This window comes from Echiichthys vipera (genome assembly GCF_963691815.1).
Source record: "Echiichthys vipera genome assembly, chromosome: 8".
Lineage (NCBI taxonomy): Eukaryota > Metazoa > Chordata > Actinopteri > Perciformes > Trachinidae > Echiichthys > Echiichthys vipera.
In genome coordinates, this window is record NC_139833.1 from 11848022 (window position 1) to 11869629 (window position 21608).

At 43.4% G+C, this 21608-nt stretch overlaps 1 protein-coding gene across 5 annotated transcripts; it reads left to right on the plus strand.

The window, feature by feature from the left end:
• Nucleotides 1–1561: 1561 nt before the first annotated feature.
• Nucleotides 1562–21528, plus strand: chd4b (chromodomain helicase DNA binding protein 4b). Of its 5 annotated transcripts, none has more exons than XM_083917850.1 (39): nt 1562–1708; nt 2151–2284; nt 3428–3682; nt 3797–3912; nt 4024–4123; nt 4242–4452; nt 4582–4703; nt 4854–4977; nt 5140–5312; nt 5823–6068; nt 6336–6539; nt 6676–6887; nt 7257–7388; nt 7481–7580; nt 7738–7929; nt 8343–8543; nt 8725–8862; nt 9536–9657; nt 9769–9942; nt 10053–10194; nt 10321–10570; nt 10668–10792; nt 10876–10968; nt 11063–11204; nt 11798–11967; nt 12193–12382; nt 13011–13097; nt 14547–14638; nt 14733–14866; nt 15349–15493; nt 15586–15742; nt 16444–16529; nt 16648–16891; nt 16970–17026; nt 17248–17418; nt 17611–17719; nt 18175–18307; nt 18420–18615; nt 20248–21528. In XM_083917850.1, exons 1-39 carry the CDS (start codon nt 1645–1647, stop codon nt 20448–20450), a joined length of 5946 nt encoding a protein of 1981 aa, XP_083773976.1. In that variant the 5' UTR covers nt 1562–1644; the 3' UTR covers nt 20451–21528. The 5 variants fall into 5 exon arrangements, with proteins under 5 accessions (XP_083773976.1, XP_083773977.1, XP_083773979.1 ...); XM_083917851.1 differs by having other exon boundaries at nt 16447–16529; XM_083917853.1 differs by having other exon boundaries at nt 12193–12370.
• Nucleotides 21529–21608: the final 80 nt, after the last annotated feature.

The window sequence follows — 21608 nt, forward strand, 5'->3', positions numbered from 1 at the left end:
CAGAGGGCTTTTAAAACTTTTGCTTCATCCTGCCGCTATTGGAATATTATTTTAAAGATTGTTTAGCTTTACGCTACTGGAGGAAGATGTCTTGTCAGAGCATTCATTATTTTCCTATACTCCATTTCGGATCTTTCAGTCACAGTGAAAACCGGGGGGCGTTTCTTGGGACAGCAGTAGCCGGGGACAGGCCACTGAAAACAGGGACGTCTGGTCACCCTTATGTACACACACACACACACACACACACACACACACACACACACACACACACACACACACACACACACACGGCGTACCCACTGTGGACTTGCACACCTGTTGGCCTGTGTTGCACCTGAAGGACTTGACCGCAGTGAGACAGACGTGGTGCAGTCTTTCTATAGCAGCGACACTGACGTGAGGCCTCGGCCTGAATCAGGAATGCTCAGCAGCATTCGTCGGCATCGTCAAAGTATTTGACACATATCACCAAACTCAGCCGGCCTGTGTTTGGATCACAACTAAAGTGAAGGCTCATACTCATGCTCACACCCAGGTGGATCCTCAGCGAGTATTATGGTCTGTCACCAGTGGACTTGCTCCCCTGGAGACCATGTGACTGGTGTTTTTTTCTTTCTTGTCTTTTTAGGAGTTGTATATTATGGGATGTATGCTGCTGCTACTGCTTGAGTATTATGGTCTGTCGAGAAGGAAGGGAAGGGGGGTGGTCACCATGACAACGGGGTTGCTAAGGGGGCTGGGACTACTAGTGGAAAGGGGAAGGAGTGTGTGCATGCAATGAGCCTGGTGCATGCATGTGCCTTGTAGTGGTAGTGTACGTGCGTGCGTGCGCGCGCGGTGGAGGGGGGTGGGGGCAGGCAGGCTGAGTATTATGGTCTGTCCGTTGCGAGGTAACTATGCAGAGTCCTGTGTGAGTGTGGGAGGGGGGGATTATTATGGGATGTCTGCCCCCTTTGTGTGTTTGTGAGGATGTTAGCTAAGCTCTGCCTGTAAGGTTGGGGGAGAGAGAAGAGGGGGACGGAGCAACGTGTTCTGGGTCATTCACGGCTCATTTATGTTTTTTTTATTTCCGCTTAATGAATGAGCACCAAATGACAACAACTGCCGCACAAACAGCCTGACTTGTGTTAATCCTTGCACCGAGAAAGAGAGAGAGCACACACCTCGACCCGGGACTACACACACTAACCTTACTGTAAGTTTCTAATGTGTGCAGGTTGGACTTCAATGCTTAAACTTTTCTTTAATGCATTGTTTTAACTCGACAGGGCGATTGATATGGCGGCGCATTATTTAAATTATAATGCATGTCACACTTAACTTCATTCACTAATTCTGCGTAAAAAATAAATAAATCAAGGGTCAAAAAATGTCAAAAGCATAGATAATCTAGTTATCCAACTTGTTTGCAGGTGGTCAATTTAGATGCCATGTAAATAATAGGATATTTATATATTTATTTGCAGCCCCTCCACCCCCACCCCCACCCCCACCCTCCCTTCCTGGACACCCCCGGTCAATTCTCCAACACTCCCCACGTCATTTTCCCTCCTCCCGCACCGACACCGACCGAGGAGCAGGAGGTTTAGGAGGGATTAATAAACCCACCAGAAGACGTTTAATTTAAAAAACGCTGCGAAAATGTCGGGCAGCGAGGATGAGAGGGAAGACTTTGGAGCCGCGGACGAGCACTCACTTCTCCACGGTAAGCTCGTTGTTTTTATTTTAATTGTATTCCTCCGAAGGTCCATCTCTCTCTCTCTCTTTGACTTGAAGCTAACGTTAGCTCGAGCTAGCCTGTCCGTCACTCGCCATTATAGACGAGTTAGCTAACTTGTCAAGCGAGTGTTTATAGTTTCGGCTTGTTCTTAACCCCCGTGTTTTCCGTAAACATGTGTCTTCTTGAGCGTGAACTGTCAAAGTTTCACGGAACAAGTTTCAACCTGTTTTTTATTGTGACATATATGTGTGCGTGAATGTGTGCGTGCGTGCACGTTTCGCCAAGCCCGTGTCAGTGCGCGTGTCAGCTCCTCTTCTTCTCTCCCTGTGTGTGGCTCGCAGCAGAGCTCCTGTCCGCCTGTCTTCTTCTTCTTCTTCTTCTTCTTCTCCTCCTCACTAATGACAGCATGCGTGTGTGTCACCCGCAGCAGCAGCAGGTGAGGACGAGCTGGAGGATGCTGTGTCTGAGGTAGAGGAGGTGCCCAAGTCCAAGAAGAAGAAGAAAGCCAAGAAGAGCAGCAGAGAGAGCAGGAGCAGCAAGAGGCAGAGACCCATCAGAGAGGTTAGTTTGTCAAACTTTTTCAAGAAATTCAAGATTCAAAAGGGTTTTATTGTTATTATTACAGCCATATACACAGTTATCGACGGGGAAATGAGTTGTCTGCATCCAAGCTTCTCGATTTCTTTCTATAAATGCAGGTTTTTCTACCAAAAACAACAAAACAATGACTTAAAACTTGCACGTCTACACTGCTGAAAGCTTGAAACAAGAAGGAGTCATGGAGAGAAAGAAACAGTCGAGTTAGAATAATTAGGGAGCTACTGATTTGGATTTTTTTCGGGCTGATGCTGATTTTTTGTTTCATCAGCCTGAGCCGATGACAGATAACGACTGCCGATTTTCTTGAGCAGATATTTGGAGCCCATACTATTTTTTTCTCTCTCAATTAACATCATAAAAATACACAAAGTTACGGAAATGTTACGAATCTCAATTTAAAAAAAAGGAACATTTAATGAACTTAAAAAGGCGTCTCAAGCAACACAGAGCTGCCAGTGGACGCCTGTCTGGAAATCGGCGAAAGCAGCGGCCCCCATCGGCCGATACAGCTAAAAAACGCAAATATCGGCCAATATTATAAGCCGGCCCCTGTATCGGTCTATCACTAATAATAATATTAGCGCCACACATGCAGGCGTAGTGGATGTTTTCTTTTAAAAACCTGAAAACCTAAATGCAGGGTTCGTACAGGTGCTTGAAATCCTCGAAAATGCATGAATGTTAATGTTGTTTACAAGGTTTGAAAAGTGCTTGAATTATGGATAAAGTGCTATAGAATAGAAATTGTATTATTTGATACAGAGCTGCAATGAGTATTAAATCAGTCGATCAACAGAAAATTACTATTTTGATAATTGATTCATCGTTATCAGACATTGTGGTTTCCTGAGTTTCTTTAACAATTATTCAAAAAGATGAACTGATTATTTAAATAGTTTGTGAATGATCGCTATACACCTACTTGAAATTATTGATGAGCCAGGTACTGACTAATGTACACATCCCAATAGAGTAGCACAATTATCATTAGGACTCCAATAGAAAGGATGACACTTATATTTCTAATTCACATGATATACATAATATATACGTTTAATCACCAGTGTCTTCGTGTAATTTGCAAAGTGGCTCTACATTTTGCAGGAGTTGCCAGTCAGCTCCCCAGAGCATCTGATTGGAGTAGAAGCAGCGGAAAGAGATGCAGAAGAGGGAGGTGTGCGGTCAGAGAGTGAAGGAAGTGATTATGCCCCTGGGAAGAAAAAGAAAAAACGCATCAGCTCCACCAAAGAAAAGAAGAAAGGTGGTGCGGCGGCAGAGAAAGGAGGCTCATCCAGCTCGAAGAGCAAACGCAAAGAACCAGAACCAGAAGATGATGACGATGATGACGATGATTGCCAGGTAAAGATTCATTCAGACTCAGCTGCAGAGTGGATATGGTTGATTCCTTCAGGGCTAACATGACAAACTAACCTCCCCTGGCGGTTGTTTTTAACCCCTCTCTTCCTGCCTCAGCCTAAAAGCTCCACCCAGCTGCTGGAGGCCTGGGGCATGAAAGACATTGACCACGTCTTTACTCAGGAAGACTACAGCTCCCTGACCAACTACAAGGCCTTCAGCCAGTTTGTCAGGTGAGACCCCTAACAGTAGATGTTGTTATCCTCTACCTTTTTATTGAACGAGCTACGTATGTATAAAAATATGAATAATCATTATATTTCCTGTAAATTTTATGTCTGTAGGCCTTTAATTGCAGCTAAGAACCCCAAAATTGCTGTGTCCAAGATGATGACTTTAATGATGGCAAAGTGGAGAGAATTCAGCACCAACAACCCTCTTAAGGTAATGCAACCCTGAACAAAGTCTGATTTGTAATAAATCACATATTGCTGTTGTCCTCTTGTGTGTCTGACAGTAGAGAACAGAGTTTCTCACTGTTTGCTCTGTCCACCCTGTACAGGGTTGCGCCACTGCCAATGCGGCCCTTGCAGCTGCCAATGTGGCTGCAGCTGTGGAGAATATGGTGGTGGCAGGGACAGACGGAGTGGCAGAGACTGGTGCTGCTGCCTCACCTGCACCTGCTGCTGCTCCTGCAACTGCTCCGACACCTGCTGCACCTCCAGTGGCCCCGGCACCTCCGCTCCGCAAGGCCAAGACCAAAGAGGGAAAAGGTGGAGTAGGATACATATGGAACATGATTTTTAGGCATAACATGATAGTTAAACATGCAGATAAATGTGGTTTGTTTGTAAATTCTATAACTACCTCATGATTAAACTTGAATCCTTGTGGCGTCTCAGGTCCCAACGCTCGCAAGAAGTCGAAGCCCGCTGCTAAACCTCCGCCGAAGCCCAAGCCTAAGAAGGTGGCGCCACTCAAAATCAAACTAGGGGGTCTCAACAGCAAGAGGAAGCGCTCCTCTGTAAGATACTTTTTTTGCCACACTTTTTCTTTTCAGTTTTACACCGCAGTCTTTACGTTTGAGAATTAGACGTTAATTAAATCAGAATATCGATCATGTACTATAATGGAACATGTCCCAATGTCCTCAATGTCACTGTTTCTCTGTCAGAGTGATGAAGACGAGCCCGATGTCGACAGTGACTTTGACGATGGCAGTTTCTCTGTGTCCGATGGCTCCAACCGCAGCAGCCGCCCTAAGAAAAAACCCAAGAGTGCGAAGAAAAAAAAGAAAGGTTGGCATGTTTCTGTTATCTGGGCAAAGATTTAATAACAGGCAGCAGCTTAATGAAGAGGTTTTGCTTCTTCGAATAAGCTTAGAGTCAAGGGCAAATTAGAAGCCTTTATGTCCTTGTTCCTATTTTTTGTGCTTATTTTCTGTTTGTGTCTTCTCTCAGTGGAGACGGAGGATGGCGATGGCTACGAGACAGACCACCAGGACTACTGTGAGGTGTGCCAACAGGGAGGAGAGATCATTTTGTGTGACACCTGTCCCAGAGCTTATCACATGGTCTGTCTGGATCCTGACATGGAGAAGGCTCCTGAGGGCAAGTGGAGCTGCCCACACTGTGTGAGTACCTCTCAGACCACTTGCTGCTACAGTATGTTACAAAATATTGGGCTCTGAGTCCTGGAGTATGACAGAAAATTACACCTGTCTGCAAAGTGTTGTTACTGTTACTGCAAAGTTGGTGGGAAATAGTTAATATTGACTTTCTAATAATATACTTTGTCAATGGTAATTTAAAAAATATTCTTGTGTTCTTCATTTCTCTTTGTCCTCTGCCCCCCCCCCCCCACCCCACCCGACCATTTTGCTCATGTTCCCGTCTATCCTCTCCCACCCACTCCCCCCATCCCCCATTTCCTCTTCTCGTCCCTCCCCTCCCTCCACTATGGCTCCACATGCACACGCACGCAATGCACACACTCCCCACCCCCGGCGCTCTTGAAAATCACCCCACACCCCTCCCTTTTTTCCTTTCACTCCGTTCCGCATACCTTCCCTGCCTGTCTGCCCCCCCCCCACATACACACACACACTCACACCACCACCGTCTGTCTGTAATTCTGCCACTAGGAGAAGGAGGGGATCCAGTGGGAGGCCAGGGATGAGCTCTCTGAGGCCGAAGGGGAGGATGAAGAAGACAGGAGAGATGAAGGAGTGGAGGAAGAAGACGACCACCACATTGAGTTCTGCCGGGTTTGCAAGGATGGAGGGGAGCTGCTTTGCTGTGACACCTGCCCCTCCTCCTACCACATCCACTGCCTCAACCCTCCTCTCCCTGAAATCCCCAACGGAGAATGGATCTGCCCCCGCTGCAAGGTGAGCGCTGTGCACTGGTGCATGTGAGTCTGCGCGTGCATGTGCTCACGTGGGTGTGCATGCAGATACAGATTCCATCTTGTGCACGCCTACGGTGTTTTAGATAAACCAGGGCAGTCTCTTCTTTGCTGATTTCTCATGTCCAAAAAAATCACCTTTTTCTATTATATTCAAAAAACAGGATTTCTTATCAGTGACAGATTCCTTCTGTTAATCAACAAGCGTCCTATCCTTAATTATTTCCTCCCCTTCCCTACTTCCCAACAGTGTCCACAGATGAAGGGAAAAGTCCAGAAGGTTTTAACATGGCGGTGGGGGGAGCCGCCTGCCCCCACGCCTGTCCCCCGGCCTGCTGACCTCCCTGCTGATTCTCCTGATCCCCCACCACTGGCGGGCCGCAGGGAGAGGGAGTTCTTTGTCAAATGGTGCAACATGTCTTACTGGCACTGCTCCTGGGTGCTGGAGCTACAGGTAGAACACACTCTCTCAAACTGTTTCCACCTGTAGTTGAGAATGTGGAGGTTTCTGTGCACTTCCATCACAAGCGCACAAGACACTCACAAACACAATGGTCCCTTTTCTTTACCTCCCTGTCACCCGTCCCCAGTTGGAGCTGAACTGCCAAGTGATGTTCCGTAACTACCAGAGGAAGACTGATATGGACGAACCGCCGCCTGTGGATTTTGGAGGTGAGGGTGACGAAAACAAAAGCACCAAGAGGAAGAACAAGGATCCTCTCTTTGTCCACATGGAGGAGGAATTTTACCGTTATGGAGTCAAGATGGAGTGGCTGATGATCCACCGCATCCTCAACCACAGGTAGTACACATATAATCTCATATTTAACACACAGTTCACCTATAAAAAGAAGCATGCAGTAAATTGTGTGGAAGACTGAATTAGTGTTTTTAGTACTCAGACAGATCATTATTCTATGTGGGTTTTAATGTGCATTGGTATACTTGGTTTAAAGATTCTTTGTTTTATTTCTAATAACTCATCAAAATGAGTGGGCAAAAGCAGAGAAATGCAATATAATTTCAATCAATAAGACAGTTAGTAAGAATATCATGTTGACAACGACCATTCATTGTATGAAGATAAAACAATACCTTATTCTAGTAACTCTATAATACACAGCTTTATCATATCACAATCTTATTTGTGCATTTTTCTTTTCATTGTTAGTGTTGATAAAAAGAACAACATACATTACTTGATCAAATGGAGAGATCTGGCCTATGACCAGTCAACCTGGGAGTGTGAAGACATGGACATCCCGGAGTTTGACACCTACAAACAGACATACTGGAATCACAGGTATGCAGAGACTTGGATAAATCCTCTCTCATGTTATACATAAATGTAGTTGAAAATATGTTCTAATCTCAAAATCTGTCATTTTCTCTCAGAGAGTTGATGATGGGTGATGAGGGTAGACCTGTTAAGAAGCTGAAGAAGACAGTGAAAGTCAAGAAGGCAGAGCGTCCTCCCGCTAATCCAGTTGTAGATGTAAGTATTATAAAACCCTGAATTTCCAAACACCGTACAGTTTTTTAAAATTGACTAATGAATTATTAATTATAAAATGAGGCATCACTGTCATGTGTATGTCCCTGGCAGAATAAAAGTAGCTTGAATCAGGACAGATATGATATCTTTCTTCCAGCCCACCATCAAGTTTGATCGACAGCCTGACTACCTGGACAGCACCGGAGGCACTCTGCATCCCTACCAGCTGGAGGGGTTGAACTGGCTGCGGTTTTCTTGGGCACAGGCCACAGACACAATCCTGGCTGATGAGATGGGTTTAGGAAAAACTGTCCAGACTGCTGTCTTCCTCTACTCATTGTACAAGGAGGTAAAAAACAGTATATCCGTTTGTCTTGCAAGAAATGTAAGCATATTTTTTCCACCCTGTCCTGAAGCTATTTTGTCCAGTCTGCCATCCCCTGTCAATCAGTGGTAGTGGGTAAAGCTTCAGACATGTGACACACAGTAACTATGCCCATTAAAGGGGATGAGTTCCAAGTAAAGAACTCTATCCTAAAGGCAGGGCAAGACAAATACAGTAGAGATAAATAAATAAAGATCAGCTGTGGGAGGCTGTGGCCAGTACTTTGCCATCTGTGTGTGAGTGTGTGTGAAAGAAAAATTTGATGCACATTGGATAAAAATGCTATATAAATGCAGACATTTAATGATTCAATGATAAATCTATTACATCTATTAACATTTTTAGATTTTAATGTTGACTTTGTCTTCCTGGTACAGGGTCACTCCAAAGGTCCCTTCCTGGTCAGTGCTCCCCTGTCCACCATCATTAACTGGGAGAGAGAGTTTGAGATGTGGGCCCCTGATATGTACGTGGTGACCTACGTAGGGGACAAAGACAGCAGGGCTGTCATCAGGGAGAACGAATTCTCCTTTGAGGGAAACGCCATCAGAGGAGGGAAAAAAGCATCCAAGATGAAGGTAAGGAAAAAAGAAGAAAAAATTATGATACCAAATGAGAGAACTTCCACTTGAAGTATTAATGAAGGTTTACAGTCACTGGTGCCCTGTATAGTAACACGTTTAGCCTCAACAATTGTGTATCTACTTCTTTTCATGTTTGGCAGCTTATCTAATGCCCCCCTCTCTCTGTGCTTTGCAGAAAGACTCAACCGTCAAGTTCCACGTCCTGCTAACGTCCTATGAGTTAATTACCATTGACCAGGCTGTGCTGGGCTCCATTGAATGGGCCTGCCTGGTTGTGGACGAGGCCCACAGGCTCAAAAACAACCAGTCCAAGGTAATTACATAAGGAATTTTCACACAGAGATTCTGCAACAGGAACGCCAGTTTTTTGGTCTCTCACTGTCTAAGTAAAGGTGGTATAAAGGCAAAATAACGTCAGCAGTATGGAAGCAAAAGAAGCCTTGGCATCTAGTGTATGTGAGCCTATATGCACCGTTATTCAACCACTCGAGGTCGACCTGAATCACAAACTTTATACATTATAGTAGCACAACTGTCAGTAGAGAAAATGACAGAGACGGACTACTGCGCCCATGCCTGTGCATGTGTAAATTATTAATAACTTCTACTTAGAGGCTACTCTAAACGCTGCTTTGTCACTTTTGACCTACTGTGGGTCGAATCATACATCTCCACTGTGTGTCGTTCAGCCCTGCTGGCTGTCCCATTCCCACAGACGTTGGATCAGCACTGTTACAGCTCTGACTGCCTCAACTGCCGGCTCAGAGGCACAACAGATCTGTCCCCCATTCGGACAAGCTTTTCACACAGACGACAGGGCATATTAAAGGCACAACAGCCAAGAGGATGAAAAGATAGTGAAAAAGGGGCTTTAGAGTACTTTTTAAAAGTGTTGGTTTATCCTGCGTTTCAAATGTAATACTGATAAACAAAAATTAGTTTGTTCAATGCCCAAAATATGTTTTTTTCTCTCTGCCTTTTGTTAGTTCTTTCGAGTGTTGAACAACTATCCGCTGCAACACAAGCTGCTGCTAACTGGCACTCCTCTTCAGAACAACCTGGAGGAGCTCTTTCACTTGCTGAACTTCCTGACCCCAGTGAGATTCAAGTCAGTAGCCCCACATGTGGCCACAGCATATGTGGCTGTATTGCAAGTACAATGAGGACACCCTATATATAAGTAAGTATATACAAGTATTTGTTCTTTTTCTTTCTACAGTAACCTGGAAGGGTTCCTTGAGGAGTTTGCAGACATTGCCAAAGAGGATCAGATCAAGAAGCTCCATGACATGCTGGGACCACACATGCTCAGGAGGCTGAAGGCTGATGTTTTCAAACACATGCCTTCAAAGACTGAGCTCATTGTTCGAGTGGAGCTGAGCCCCATGCAGAAGTATGTGTGTGTAGGGTATAAAGTGTGAATTCTGAGTATTTGTTTGTTATATTTTCCTTTGTCTAATTTTTTGTCATTATACTTGTGGACTGGTCTTTTATGTAACCCAGGAAATACTACAAGTTCATCCTAACTCGTAACTTTGAGGCCCTGAACACTCGTGGAGGAGGAAACCAGGTCTCGCTTCTCAATGTGGTGATGGACCTGAAAAAGTGCTGCAATCACCCCTACCTCTTTCCTGCAGCCGCCACAGTACGATCCGAGTCTTTTCATACAATCCATATGGAAACAAATGGTTTCTACTGAGGTGCATGTGAACTATATCTCAAAACATGTTTAATGCATTCAGTTTATTCAGATCTCTTTCTCTGACTGTAGGAGGCACCGAAACTTCCAAATGGCATGTATGAGGGCAATGCTCTGACCAAGTCTTCAGGAAAACTAACGCTGCTCCACAAGATGATGAAGAAGCTGAAGGAGGGAGGCCACAGGGTTCTGGTCTTCTCCCAAATGACCAAAATGCTTGACCTGCTGGAGGACTTCCTGGAGAACGAGGGATACAAATATGAGAGAATTGATGGATCAGTCACTGGCAACTTGAGACAGGAGGCCATTGACCGCTTCAATGGTGAGCCATAAAAATACACTGTTTGTAAAAGCAGCTGCTTTGACGTGCTTTCAATGTTCTAATTTTCTTTCCCTCTTTGTTCTGTTCATCCCAACAGCTCCCGGTGCTCCCCAGTTTGCTTTCCTCCTCTCTACCAGAGCTGGTGGTTTGGGCATTAATCTTGCCTCTGCTGACACTGTCATCATCTACGACTCTGACTGGAACCCCCACAATGACATCCAGGTATGCAAACCCAGAGTGTAACTACACAGCCGTGTTTGTTCGATAGGTGCTTATGCTGTCTGCTCCAAATGTGTGCATCATAGGCGTTCAGCAGAGCTCACCGAATCGGCCAGAACAGGAAAGTGATGATTTATCGCTTCGTCACCAAAGCCTCTGTGGAGGAGAGGATCACGCAGGTCTGTGACAAGAAATGACACATAACTGTTAAAACTGTATGCTGTGATCACCTGCTGATTGCTTGTTTGTCCTCCGTCTGCCTTCGTCTACCAGGTGGCAAAGAAGAAGATGATGCTCACTCATCTGGTGGTGCGACCCGGTCTCGGCTCCAAGACGGGCTCCATGTCCAAGCAGGAGCTTGATGACATCCTCAAGTTTGGAACTGAAGAATTGTTTAAGGATGAACTCGGAGAGGGTAAGTCAAGGGCTGGGGCAATTTATTGAAGTCAACGACGTACACAATTACAGAAATACGCCAACTTGCATAATGTACGCTGGCTGCACCCAGTCAAAGCATGGATTTCCTCAGTAGGACAAACTGCTGCAAAAAAAGATAGTGTGTGGGAGTATTTTAGTTTAGTTTACTAAACCCTATTCCTTCCAATCTAAACCAAATGAGGCCTTGCTTTATAAACATACACCAGCTGCCATATCAGTTGGAAACCAATAGTATCCATAACATGTAAGATAACAAGCAGGTGCGGTGAGACACGCTCTAATCAAAAATGAAGGCAGTTGCCATATTTGTGAAAGCAATTCATATTTATTATTGTTAGTGTGTTTTTGTTAAAGATGGAGATCTGTAATGCACACTGCTTTGTCAATGGATGTATATTCTCTATTCAGTTTTTTACTAACTTTAATGTGCTCCAATCCACATTGTTATTCTTGTGTTTGGGAGATAATCAGAGTACTAACACTGGGATGCTTGGCCAATCTGACAGATGTTACAGGGAGTTAATGTAGTTTCTGCTTCCTTCCTCTTTATTTGACTCATCCTGCTTTCAGGTGACAACAAGGAAGATGACAGCAGTGTGATCCACTATGACGACCGCGCAATAGACCGTTTGTTAGACAGGAACCAGGATGCCACAGATGACACTGAGCTCCAGAGCATGAACGAATACCTCAGCTCCTTTAAAGTGGCCCAGTATGTGGTCAAAGATGAAGAGGATGAGGTATGTATGAGTGTGTCTATAATATGGGTGTACAAATACACAGCTTAATTTTATTTTGACAGATAGGTAGGGTCTGTTTTTAGTCAAAACTGTTTTAAAATTCCCTGATATATCAGAAAATAATGTACGTTTTAGTCTGTGGTGCAGCTGCAGACATAGACTGAGCTTTGACTTGTGTCTTAATTTTCTGATCTTAAGTATTAAGTACTCTTTGCTTTCTGTGAGGAGGAGGAGGTGGAAAGGGAGGTGATCAAACAGGAGGAAAGTGTTGATCCTGACTACTGGGAGAAGCTGCTCCGTCACCACTACGAGCAGCAGCAGGAAGACCTTGCCCGAAATTTAGGCAAAGGCAAAAGAACTCGAAAGCCAGTCAACTACAATGACGGCTCCCAGGAGGACCGAGGTATAAGACAGGGTACAGAACAATATATATTGCAACTTCTTCTTGTGTGTGCGTGTGGTGTGGTTGGTGGTGTTTGTGTGGTGTTAATGTAGCGTGGTAGGAGATCCAGGCAGTGTATGGCATGAAGTTTAATAGCATTATTAGATTTGGTGTACAGTAGAAACTAGAAACATGTTAGTTTTGTGTTATTTAGAAATTGATAGTTTCTTTCTTGTCAGATCAAGTTTAAAACAATTTATTTGAATTAGGGAAACGTCTTATAACATTACAAAGTACTTCTCAAATCTGGAACATGGAGTTATGTATAAAGAGCTGTTTGGACTTAGTTATCCAGCTTTGCTATTCTGTAGCCTCTCCTGTTCTGTCCACATAGGATTAGAAGGACAGCAACAGCAGAAGACTTGCGAATACTTTGGTCATCTGCTAAACACAACAAACCGAGGAGAAGATACTCACTAAATAATGTATTTATAGAAACTGAAAAGCAGTGGCTCCCTCTCCTGGCTAACAGCCTGGATGTCAGTAACTAAATATGGCTGCAGCTCCACAAGTTGGACGTACTTTATGTGTAACTCTCCCGGCAGTCAAGAGTTTTGTCCCTTTTTATTTTCTTCAACGTTTCTCTCTGTGCTCCCTTTAGACTGGCAAGAGGATCAGTCCGATAATCAGTCTGATTACTCGGTGGCCTCGGAGGAAGGTGATGAAGACTTTGATGAACGGACTGAAGGTAAGACTCACTGTTGAAAAGAGGTATGTGTGCGTTGGTGGTCACCGCTCTTGATTATTGATGTGTAGATACAGATGTTCCATTTAAAGTTGTACTCCGTAAGATTTTCATCTATTTAATTGTGTTTGAAGTTCCTATCTATCAAAGAGTGAGTTAAAACAATGGGGATTGATCATATGACCCACTAATGAAAGCACTTCTACTTTTTTGCTGATTATTACAATATCCGTGTCTGTGGCGACACTCCTTCCCTAAATGCAGATACGCCACCATGTTAGTAACACTGCTGACAGCAGTTGGTCTGCGGCCCAGATCGTCACTAACGGATATGCTGCGTTCACTTGTAATCAGAAATTTGGAACGTCCAACTTCTGAGTCAGGCTTGTAGTAAGGGCAGAAGTGTAATAGGAAGATATGTGTGTATGGATTTAGGAGGGGAACATGTAGGGGACGGACCGGGAGTAAAAGGTGGAAGTGACCGTGGATGTGATAAGATGGAGACTCTGAAAAAACAGGCTCGCCTGCAATTTCATCCCACCGCCAAAGTGGCTGCTAGAAACAACGTATCTCAATTCTTACGGAGTACAACTTTTCCCAGCAATGCTTGAGACACAGATGTAGACCTTTCTGTTCGAGCGTCAGTTCTTTCACCCACTAACATCCTTCAAATCACCTCTACAGATGTTTATTCAGATTCAGACGAGAGCTATGATATCCTCATAGACAACTTCCACAACAGGAACTCAGGACACACAACATGCAGCTGCATTATCTGCTTTGAGCGTAGTAAGGCAAGAGAAGATAGAAAGAGGATGAAAAGGGACAAAAAGAGAAGAGAACAAGCAAAGATGAGGAAAAAAGAACAGAAACAGAGACAGAAAATTAAAATCATTGATTTCTTGGCCAGCTGAACTGTCAACTTGCACTTTAAAGAGATTGTTGGTGTTTATATTAACTGTTAATGAAGTTGTTTAGAAATACACTTGACAGGGATTGTTTAAACGAGGCACTTTTAGTTTTGTTTCAGATCAAATTGTACCCACTTTTGATAAGTAAATATAAAAGTTATTTATTTGGCGAGTCATTTAATGGTGAAAGAAGATGTACATGTTTTGTATTGATTGTGTATTAGATCTATTTAATCATTGCTCTTCAATAAATGAAGTGTATTGCAAAACTGCTTTCAGCTGTAAATGTTCTGAAAGCTTTTTGCTTCACGAAGAAGCATTTAATGTAGAAGTGCGGAGAGATTGTGAGGAGGGACAGCTTCAGCAGGATCAGAGTGAGCCGTAAGTGGAACATCTTCACAGAGCAACTTCAGGACGTTAAGAATCACACGATCAAAATAAGTTTAAGTTTTGACATTGAATTTTCATGGCTGTAGTGAAACCCTATTGACTGGAGGGGAATCTTAATCCAAGGTTTTACTAACTGTTCATTTCATTTTAGCTAATGCCCGCAGACCAAACCGCAAAGGGCTGAGGAATGATCGGGACAAACCTCTGCCGCCGCTGTTGGCCAGAGTGGGCGGAAACATCGAGGTGAGTTCCTGCAGATGAAAAATCTACACGAGAAACAATGATAATTGCCTTGAAAGCGACATGTATTCGAATTGAACATGTTATTGCCTGTCAGGTTTTGGGCTTTAACGCACGGCAGAGGAAGGCTTTCCTGAATGCAGTGATGCGTTATGGGATGCCTCCCCAGGATGCTTTCACCAACCAGTGGCTGGTCAGAGACCTCCGAGGGAAGTCTGAGAAAGAATTCAAGTGAGTCTCAATGTGATGTTTATATAGGTAGTGCTGAATATAGAATCAAATTGTTTCTGTAAAGAAAAGTTTTAAGTTCTTATCAAATGCCAGGTGATATTCGTAATCGTCTTGACGTAATCTTCATGAGAGAGTTTATGATTTATGTCATACTTTTGCCTGTCTTAACCATTTTAAGTTCTTGTATGACAGCATTTAAAAACTGTGGCTGTGGGACAGACAAACAAGACAAATATATATATATATACTGTATATATAAAATTTAGTTTGATTCGCAATGATGATGATTACCTACTCTGTAAAGTTCCTGAGATAACTTTTGTTATGATTTGGCACTGCAAATAAAATTGAATTGAATTGAATTTAATGTATTTTCTTTGTGTATTTATGTGGAATGTACTAATGACTCTGAGATTTTGACATTTTCCAAATGTATATTTACGGTGACATCCCTCCACCTTCTCCTTCACACATGTTTGCAGGGCCTACGTGTCTCTGTTCATGCGACACCTTTGTGAGCCGGGTGCTGATGGAGCTGAGACCTTTGCAGACGGTGTCCCACGAGAGGGGTTGTCAAGGCAACATGTGCTCACCCGTATTGGTGTGATGTCACTTATAAGGAAAAAGGTATGTTTTACCAGATAGGAAAGAAACACAACACAATATGTTTGAACATTTCAAGTATTTCATCAATGATGTGTTCACGTGTTGATCAACAGGTGCAGGAGTTTGAGCATGTGAACGGTCAGTGGTCGATGCCCTGGATGGCAGAGCTGGAGGAGAACAAAAGGGCTGCAGCGTTGGCTGCAGGTGAAGACCCAAAGACTCCTTCTACTGGGACCCCTGCAGACACACAGCCCAACACTCCTGTCCCAGGTACACACACACACACACACAAACACACACACACACACACACACACACACACACACACACACACACACACACACACACACACACACACACACACACACTTCATACTGTACTCTGTACTGGATTATTAAAAGAACATTTAAAATTCCATATGATTTCGTGCAATGTAGAAACAGTCACTGCACTCAGGTCATTTCAGCTTCATGATGCATATACTGTAGTTAGAAACTTTTGCAATAAGAACCATCACAGACACATGGGCTGTATATCGTAACACTGTCATATGGGGATCTTTGACAAATTACATGCTTTTCAATTTCCACTTCGCCCTCAGCAGCATCACATGCTTTTCCTCAACTTTCTTACTTAAAGTTGAAATTCAAGTTGTAGCACTGAAATAACCCTGGAAGTTTTGAGCGCATTTTTTCTTTTTTTCAAATTATGTTATTATATTTTAATAATTATTTCTTTGTTCAGGTTTAAATACAAGTAACTCTTGACTGCTAGCTTATTTAAAAAGCAAACAAACAAAAATGAATCAAGTAATAACTGGTCACAAGACACAATTATTTTTTTGCCGTTTTCAACTATTAAGCTTCAAATGTATCTGTATGTATTTAGTTTTTAAACATCTATAACAGACACAGGACAAAATGCATTCTTTGCAAACTTGTCATTGACCTGTGTCTTCTGTTTCCTGTCAGAAGATGTGTCTAAATCAGAGGACAAGGAGGACACGAAGAAAGAAGGTGAGGACGGCAAAGGAGCAAAGAAGGCAGATGATCCTGAGGTAATTTCTGCTTTCATACCCATAGCATCATTTTATTCTGTACAGTCTAATACGTTTTGAGCAGCAACAATTATAGTTGAATTTGCAATCAGTTTGAAACTGGCTCCCTCTCCCCTAGATTATTGAAATCCCAGATGAATCGGAAAAATCCCCTGTCCTCGAAAAGAAAGAAGAGGAAGTAGACTCCGCTGCAGGGAAGGAGGAGAAAGAGAAGGAGACAGGAAATGGAGATGAAGGCAAGGAGGTGGATGGCACAAGCAAGGCGAAAGAAGAGACGGACATGACTTCAGATAAGGACACTCCTGCTGAGGTCAAGGGTGAAAGTTTGGAGGGAAAAGCAGATTCAGAGGACAAGTCTAAAGGTGAGGCAACTGTTTGTGTGGCTGCAATGTTTCTTGTTTCCTTTTTCTGACATTCTAACCGAGCTTCTCTTGTTTCAGCTGAGGAGGGAAAAGATGAGAAGATGGACACAAGTTCGCCAATAGAGGAGAAGAAAGGTATATTTCAACACACACACACACACACACACACACACACACACACACAGACATCTGTGACACTGACATAGACATCTTAAATACATTTATACGGTAAAACTAAATGTAAATATACTCAACAATGCAATTGGTATCATAATTTAATTTCACCTAATGTCTCCGTAAAATCATTGTGTGTTTTGAGTTTTAAACTTTGTGTTGTTGACATGTTTCTTTGGCAGAGCAAAAAGAGGAGAAGGACTCTGTGAAAACAGACGAGTCTGGCAAGCTTCAGAACGGAGAGAACACAAAAGAAGGAGCAACAGCTGTGGCGGTGGTTAACGTCAGTGAAGAGAAGAAAAAAGCCACCAAGCAGAGGTTTATGTTTAACATCGCTGACGGAGGATTCACAGGTGGGTGCACGGACGCACGCACGCACACACACACACACACACACACACACACACACACACACACACACACACACACACACACACACACACACACACACACACACACACACACACACAGACACACACACACACCCACACTTCTTTTTTTTCTCTTTAGTTTTTGTCTTTTGACCTCTCTGCCCTCTTTTCCAGAGCTTCACTCTCTGTGGCAGAATGAAGAGAGGGCAGCCACCGTCACCAAGAAGACCTTTGAGATTTGGCACCGGCGCCATGACTACTGGCTGCTGGCTGGAATCATACAGTATCCTTTCAGGACAGTTTTCATTGTCTCGTGTGATTGCTGTTTTTTCAGCCCTTTACAGCTGAAATGATGAGTTGGTTAATCGATTAGTCGGTCGTCAGAATCAGCAAGTGAAAATCTGCTTCTGACTTCTCAGATATGAATATTTACAGGTTTTCTTAGTCCTCTACAATAGAAAATATAATATCTTGGGGTTTTATTAATGCAGGCTAGATAAAACAGGCAAATTGACGGGGTCAGCTTGGGCTTTGGGAGGTTGTGATTTTTGCATTTCTCACTATTTTCTGATTTTATCAACTGAATTATTATCTTATCTGTTGATCCAATCAGAAGATACTAGAAGCATTCAAGCCAGGTTGTGCAGTGAGGAACCTTTTCCAAAGAAGCGAAGAAAGTCACAGATTTACATTAACAGCCAAAATAATGGTGTTAGACTTGACCTCCGCACCTCTCAGACACGGCTACGCTCGGTGGCAGGATGTGCAGAACGATGTGAGGTTTGCCATCCTCAACGAGCCCTTCAAAGGAGAGATGAGCAGAGGAAACTTCCTGGAGATCAAGAACAAGTTTCTGGCCCGCAGGTTCAAGGTGAACTGGCCACATTCACTAGTATCACATTTCCCTTGCGTGTCTATGTGTTTAAGTGTGTGTTTCGATCACATCTCACTGGGCATGTTGTCTTTCTTTGTTTCCTGTATAGTTACTGGAGCAGGCGTTGGTGATTGAGGAGCAGTTGCGCAGGGCGGCTTACCTGAACATGACAGAAGACCCGGCCCACCCATCCATGGCCCTCAACACTCGCTTCAGTGAGGTGGAGTGTCTCGCCGAGTCCCACCAGCACCTAAGCAAGGAGTCCATGTCTGGAAACAAACCAGCCAATGCAGTTCTGCATAAAGGTAAAACATCAAAAGAGATGGTTATAATGAGGGTTCTCATGAACCTGGAAAATAAATGTATTGCACAGGCTTTTGCTCTTTCCTAGAGACCACAAAGTTAGGGGCAGTCTGTCACTTTGCTTTTAACCACATGGCATTGCATATCGCTAATTATTTCAGCCAACTTGAGAGGATTCGACTGACCAGACATTTCAGATGTGACACTCATAATCTTTGCTTTTTAATGAGAAGTAACTGAGTTTCAACTGCCCGGCAGCTCACTAACAAACTCAGTGATACATAAAGTCATGTTTAGCAGGCTGCACAGGAGGAGGTGTAGATCATTAGCGAGGACATTGCTATTAAAAAAATTCAGCATGTTTACTTTCACTAATTGAGCGTTAACCAAAGGTCATCCTATGAACAGATCTCAGCAGGTCAAAAGTATTAAATATTCTCACAATAATTTTCCTTTTAGCTTAAATCAAAACAATATACTGTCTCCAAGGAAACATTGTTTTTTTTCTGGGCTCTGTACACGGCATTCCCGCAGCAGAGTGAGCCCGTTATATCCAATTAAATAGCCTCATGAGCCCAGCTCAGCTCTAGTTTTACGCGGCTGGTCCATTTTTCTCCTTTGCACGCAACTACGCAGCCCTCCAACAGGTAAATACTACATAGAACTGAGTACAGTCTGTTTAAAACTGATTAAGATATATACCTCATTGTACCAGAGGGCACTGTGAGGCAGTTTCCAAACTCTGCAGAACCAACAGCATTAAAACTCAATGGCACAGTGAAGCTAGCAGTCACGCATTCATGTGTAGCAGGAAAAAAAACCCTGCTGCGCCCCGCCTACATACGCTGCACGTTAATTTCTCTGTGTAGTTTGGTTGTGAGAAGCATATAAATAACTAACGTGACATGCGTCAGTGCAACACTGTGGGCTGCTTCCATGTTTGAACAAGAACAGCTTTTCATTACCTCTTAAGGAAATAGGCAGTACAGCCACTCAGTACTCCACCTTTGAGGTTGAAGTGATGATTGCTCGCACAATAGCAGGGTTTAGTTTCAGGCTGCAACTTATTATTATTTTCACCATCCATTACTCTGCAGATTATGAATCAATTAATACTTGCTGCTCATCATATTATCCCAGAATCTAAGAATACATCTTTAAATGATTGGTTTTGTACTAGCAACAAAACGGAGAAGAAATCCTCACTTTTGAGAAGCTGGAGTCACCAAATATTTAGTATTTTTGGTATTTATAAAATGATGTAAACAATGAATCGATTATTAAAATAGCCCAAGCAGTAAGTGAGTGTAAGAACGATTACAGACGAAATAGTAGTTGTTAGTAGTTATATAATTTACAACTTTATGGAGAGCTGTTGGTGGCCTGTTAGCCATATTAGCTTTTAGAGTTTATGTTTGCAGCCCTAACCCACACAATTTCCCGTCCCCTCCAGCTTTATTTACTAAATTTAATCTTAAAATCTGGTCTAAATGCAGATTAACGTTATTAATTAATATGGTAATTCTGAACCCTTGAATTTCACCGAAAACAAAAGTGACTATAAAACTAAAACAGTCCTTCATTTAGATTTCCACAGGGGGCACTGTTAGCTCATTTACATGTTGTATTTCCAGTTCTCAAACAGCTCGAGGAACTGCTGAGCGACATGAAGGCTGATGTCACGCGTCTCCCGGCAACCATCGCCAGGATACCCCCTGTCGCCGTGCGCCTGCAAATGTCAGAGAGGAACATCCTCAGCCGATTGGCCAGCCGGGGCCCCGAGGTCGCCGTTCAGAACCAGTCACAGACCTCACAGCAGATGCAGGTGCCGCGCTGACCAATCACCTTGTTCATTTCACTCTCACTGACTGAGGCTAGTCGCCCTCACCTCACCGCCATGTAGCAGACGTCCTCCCCCCTCAACCACCATGTACAGCACAGTCAGGTTAGTCCTCCTAGTTCTGCACCCACAACCCAACGCCGGACTCAGAGGAATATCAGCTATGCTGCTGGACTTTGATTTGAGAAGACTGGAACTGCAGATGTAGGATAGGAGCAAATTGAAACAAGTGTTTCTCGTCCACCGGGATTCAGTTTTAACCTCTGTAACCTGGGCACTGTCGTGGTGACTGAACTGCGGGCAGCTCCACTGACCTGTCCTGTTCTGTCTTAACAGCAGGGTCAAACGTGTGTGTATGTAACTATATGTAACATGAAGATGAAGAAGCTTGACTGGAGAAAAAGCAGCATGCTTTGAGTATACTGGTGCTTTGTAGTACATTTTTGGATTATTGAAGAATTCAAGGGACTTTATTGTGCTCATTTTCTCCTTTAGAAAATTGTGAAACTTTTGTTTTTAAAAAGTCATTCAACTCTAATGTGTGTGTGTGTGTGTGTGTGTGTGTGTGTGTGTGTGTGCGCGAGTGTGTGTGTGTGTGTGTGTCCTGTATGTATGTTTGTATAAAACAGGGCTTATTAATGTGCACCTCTACTGCAGAACGCCCCCCGACACTGAGACACTTACTGTCACTTTTCTAACCATGCGTCAGATCTGTTACCTCTTCCTGCATCCTTACCTTTCGTCCCAAACCTCCACCCCTCCCGTCAGGTGACCCCATCCAGGATCAGCTCTCTGTGCTAACGTCCCAACCAGCACCTCGACATTCCTAACTGCACCACAGATTTGCTCCTTGGAAACTCTCTCCCGTTTTCCCGAAATCCGAAGATGCAATAGCTCCACAGCTTTTAGGTACATGGAAGGGTTTAGAGAACGAAGGCAATCTTAAGTTAATTTAATTTCTTACTGTATATTGTTATGTTGTTTTACATTATTGGAAATTATTATTATGGTTACCACATTGTTGTTTTTATCATGACTGTTTGTTTTTATGAACTACAATAAAAAGTCAAAGGTGTTTCAAGAATTCTTAATGTATTTTCAGCCACGTTAGCGGCATGACTCTGGGGATGGACGGCTTACCACTTTGCTCTAGAC

Coding starts and splice junctions, on each gene's coding strand:
- chd4b (XM_083917850.1), top strand. CDS start 1,645: ATGTCGGGCAGCGAGGATGAGAGGGAAGACTTTGGAGCCGCGGACGAG. Junction 2,285..3,427: donor GGCAGAGACCCATCAGAGAG/GTTAGTTTGTCA, acceptor TACATTTTGCAG/GAGTTGCCAGTCAGCTCCCC. Junction 10,571..10,667: donor GGCCATTGACCGCTTCAATG/GTGAGCCATAAA, acceptor TCATCCCAACAG/CTCCCGGTGCTCCCCAGTTT.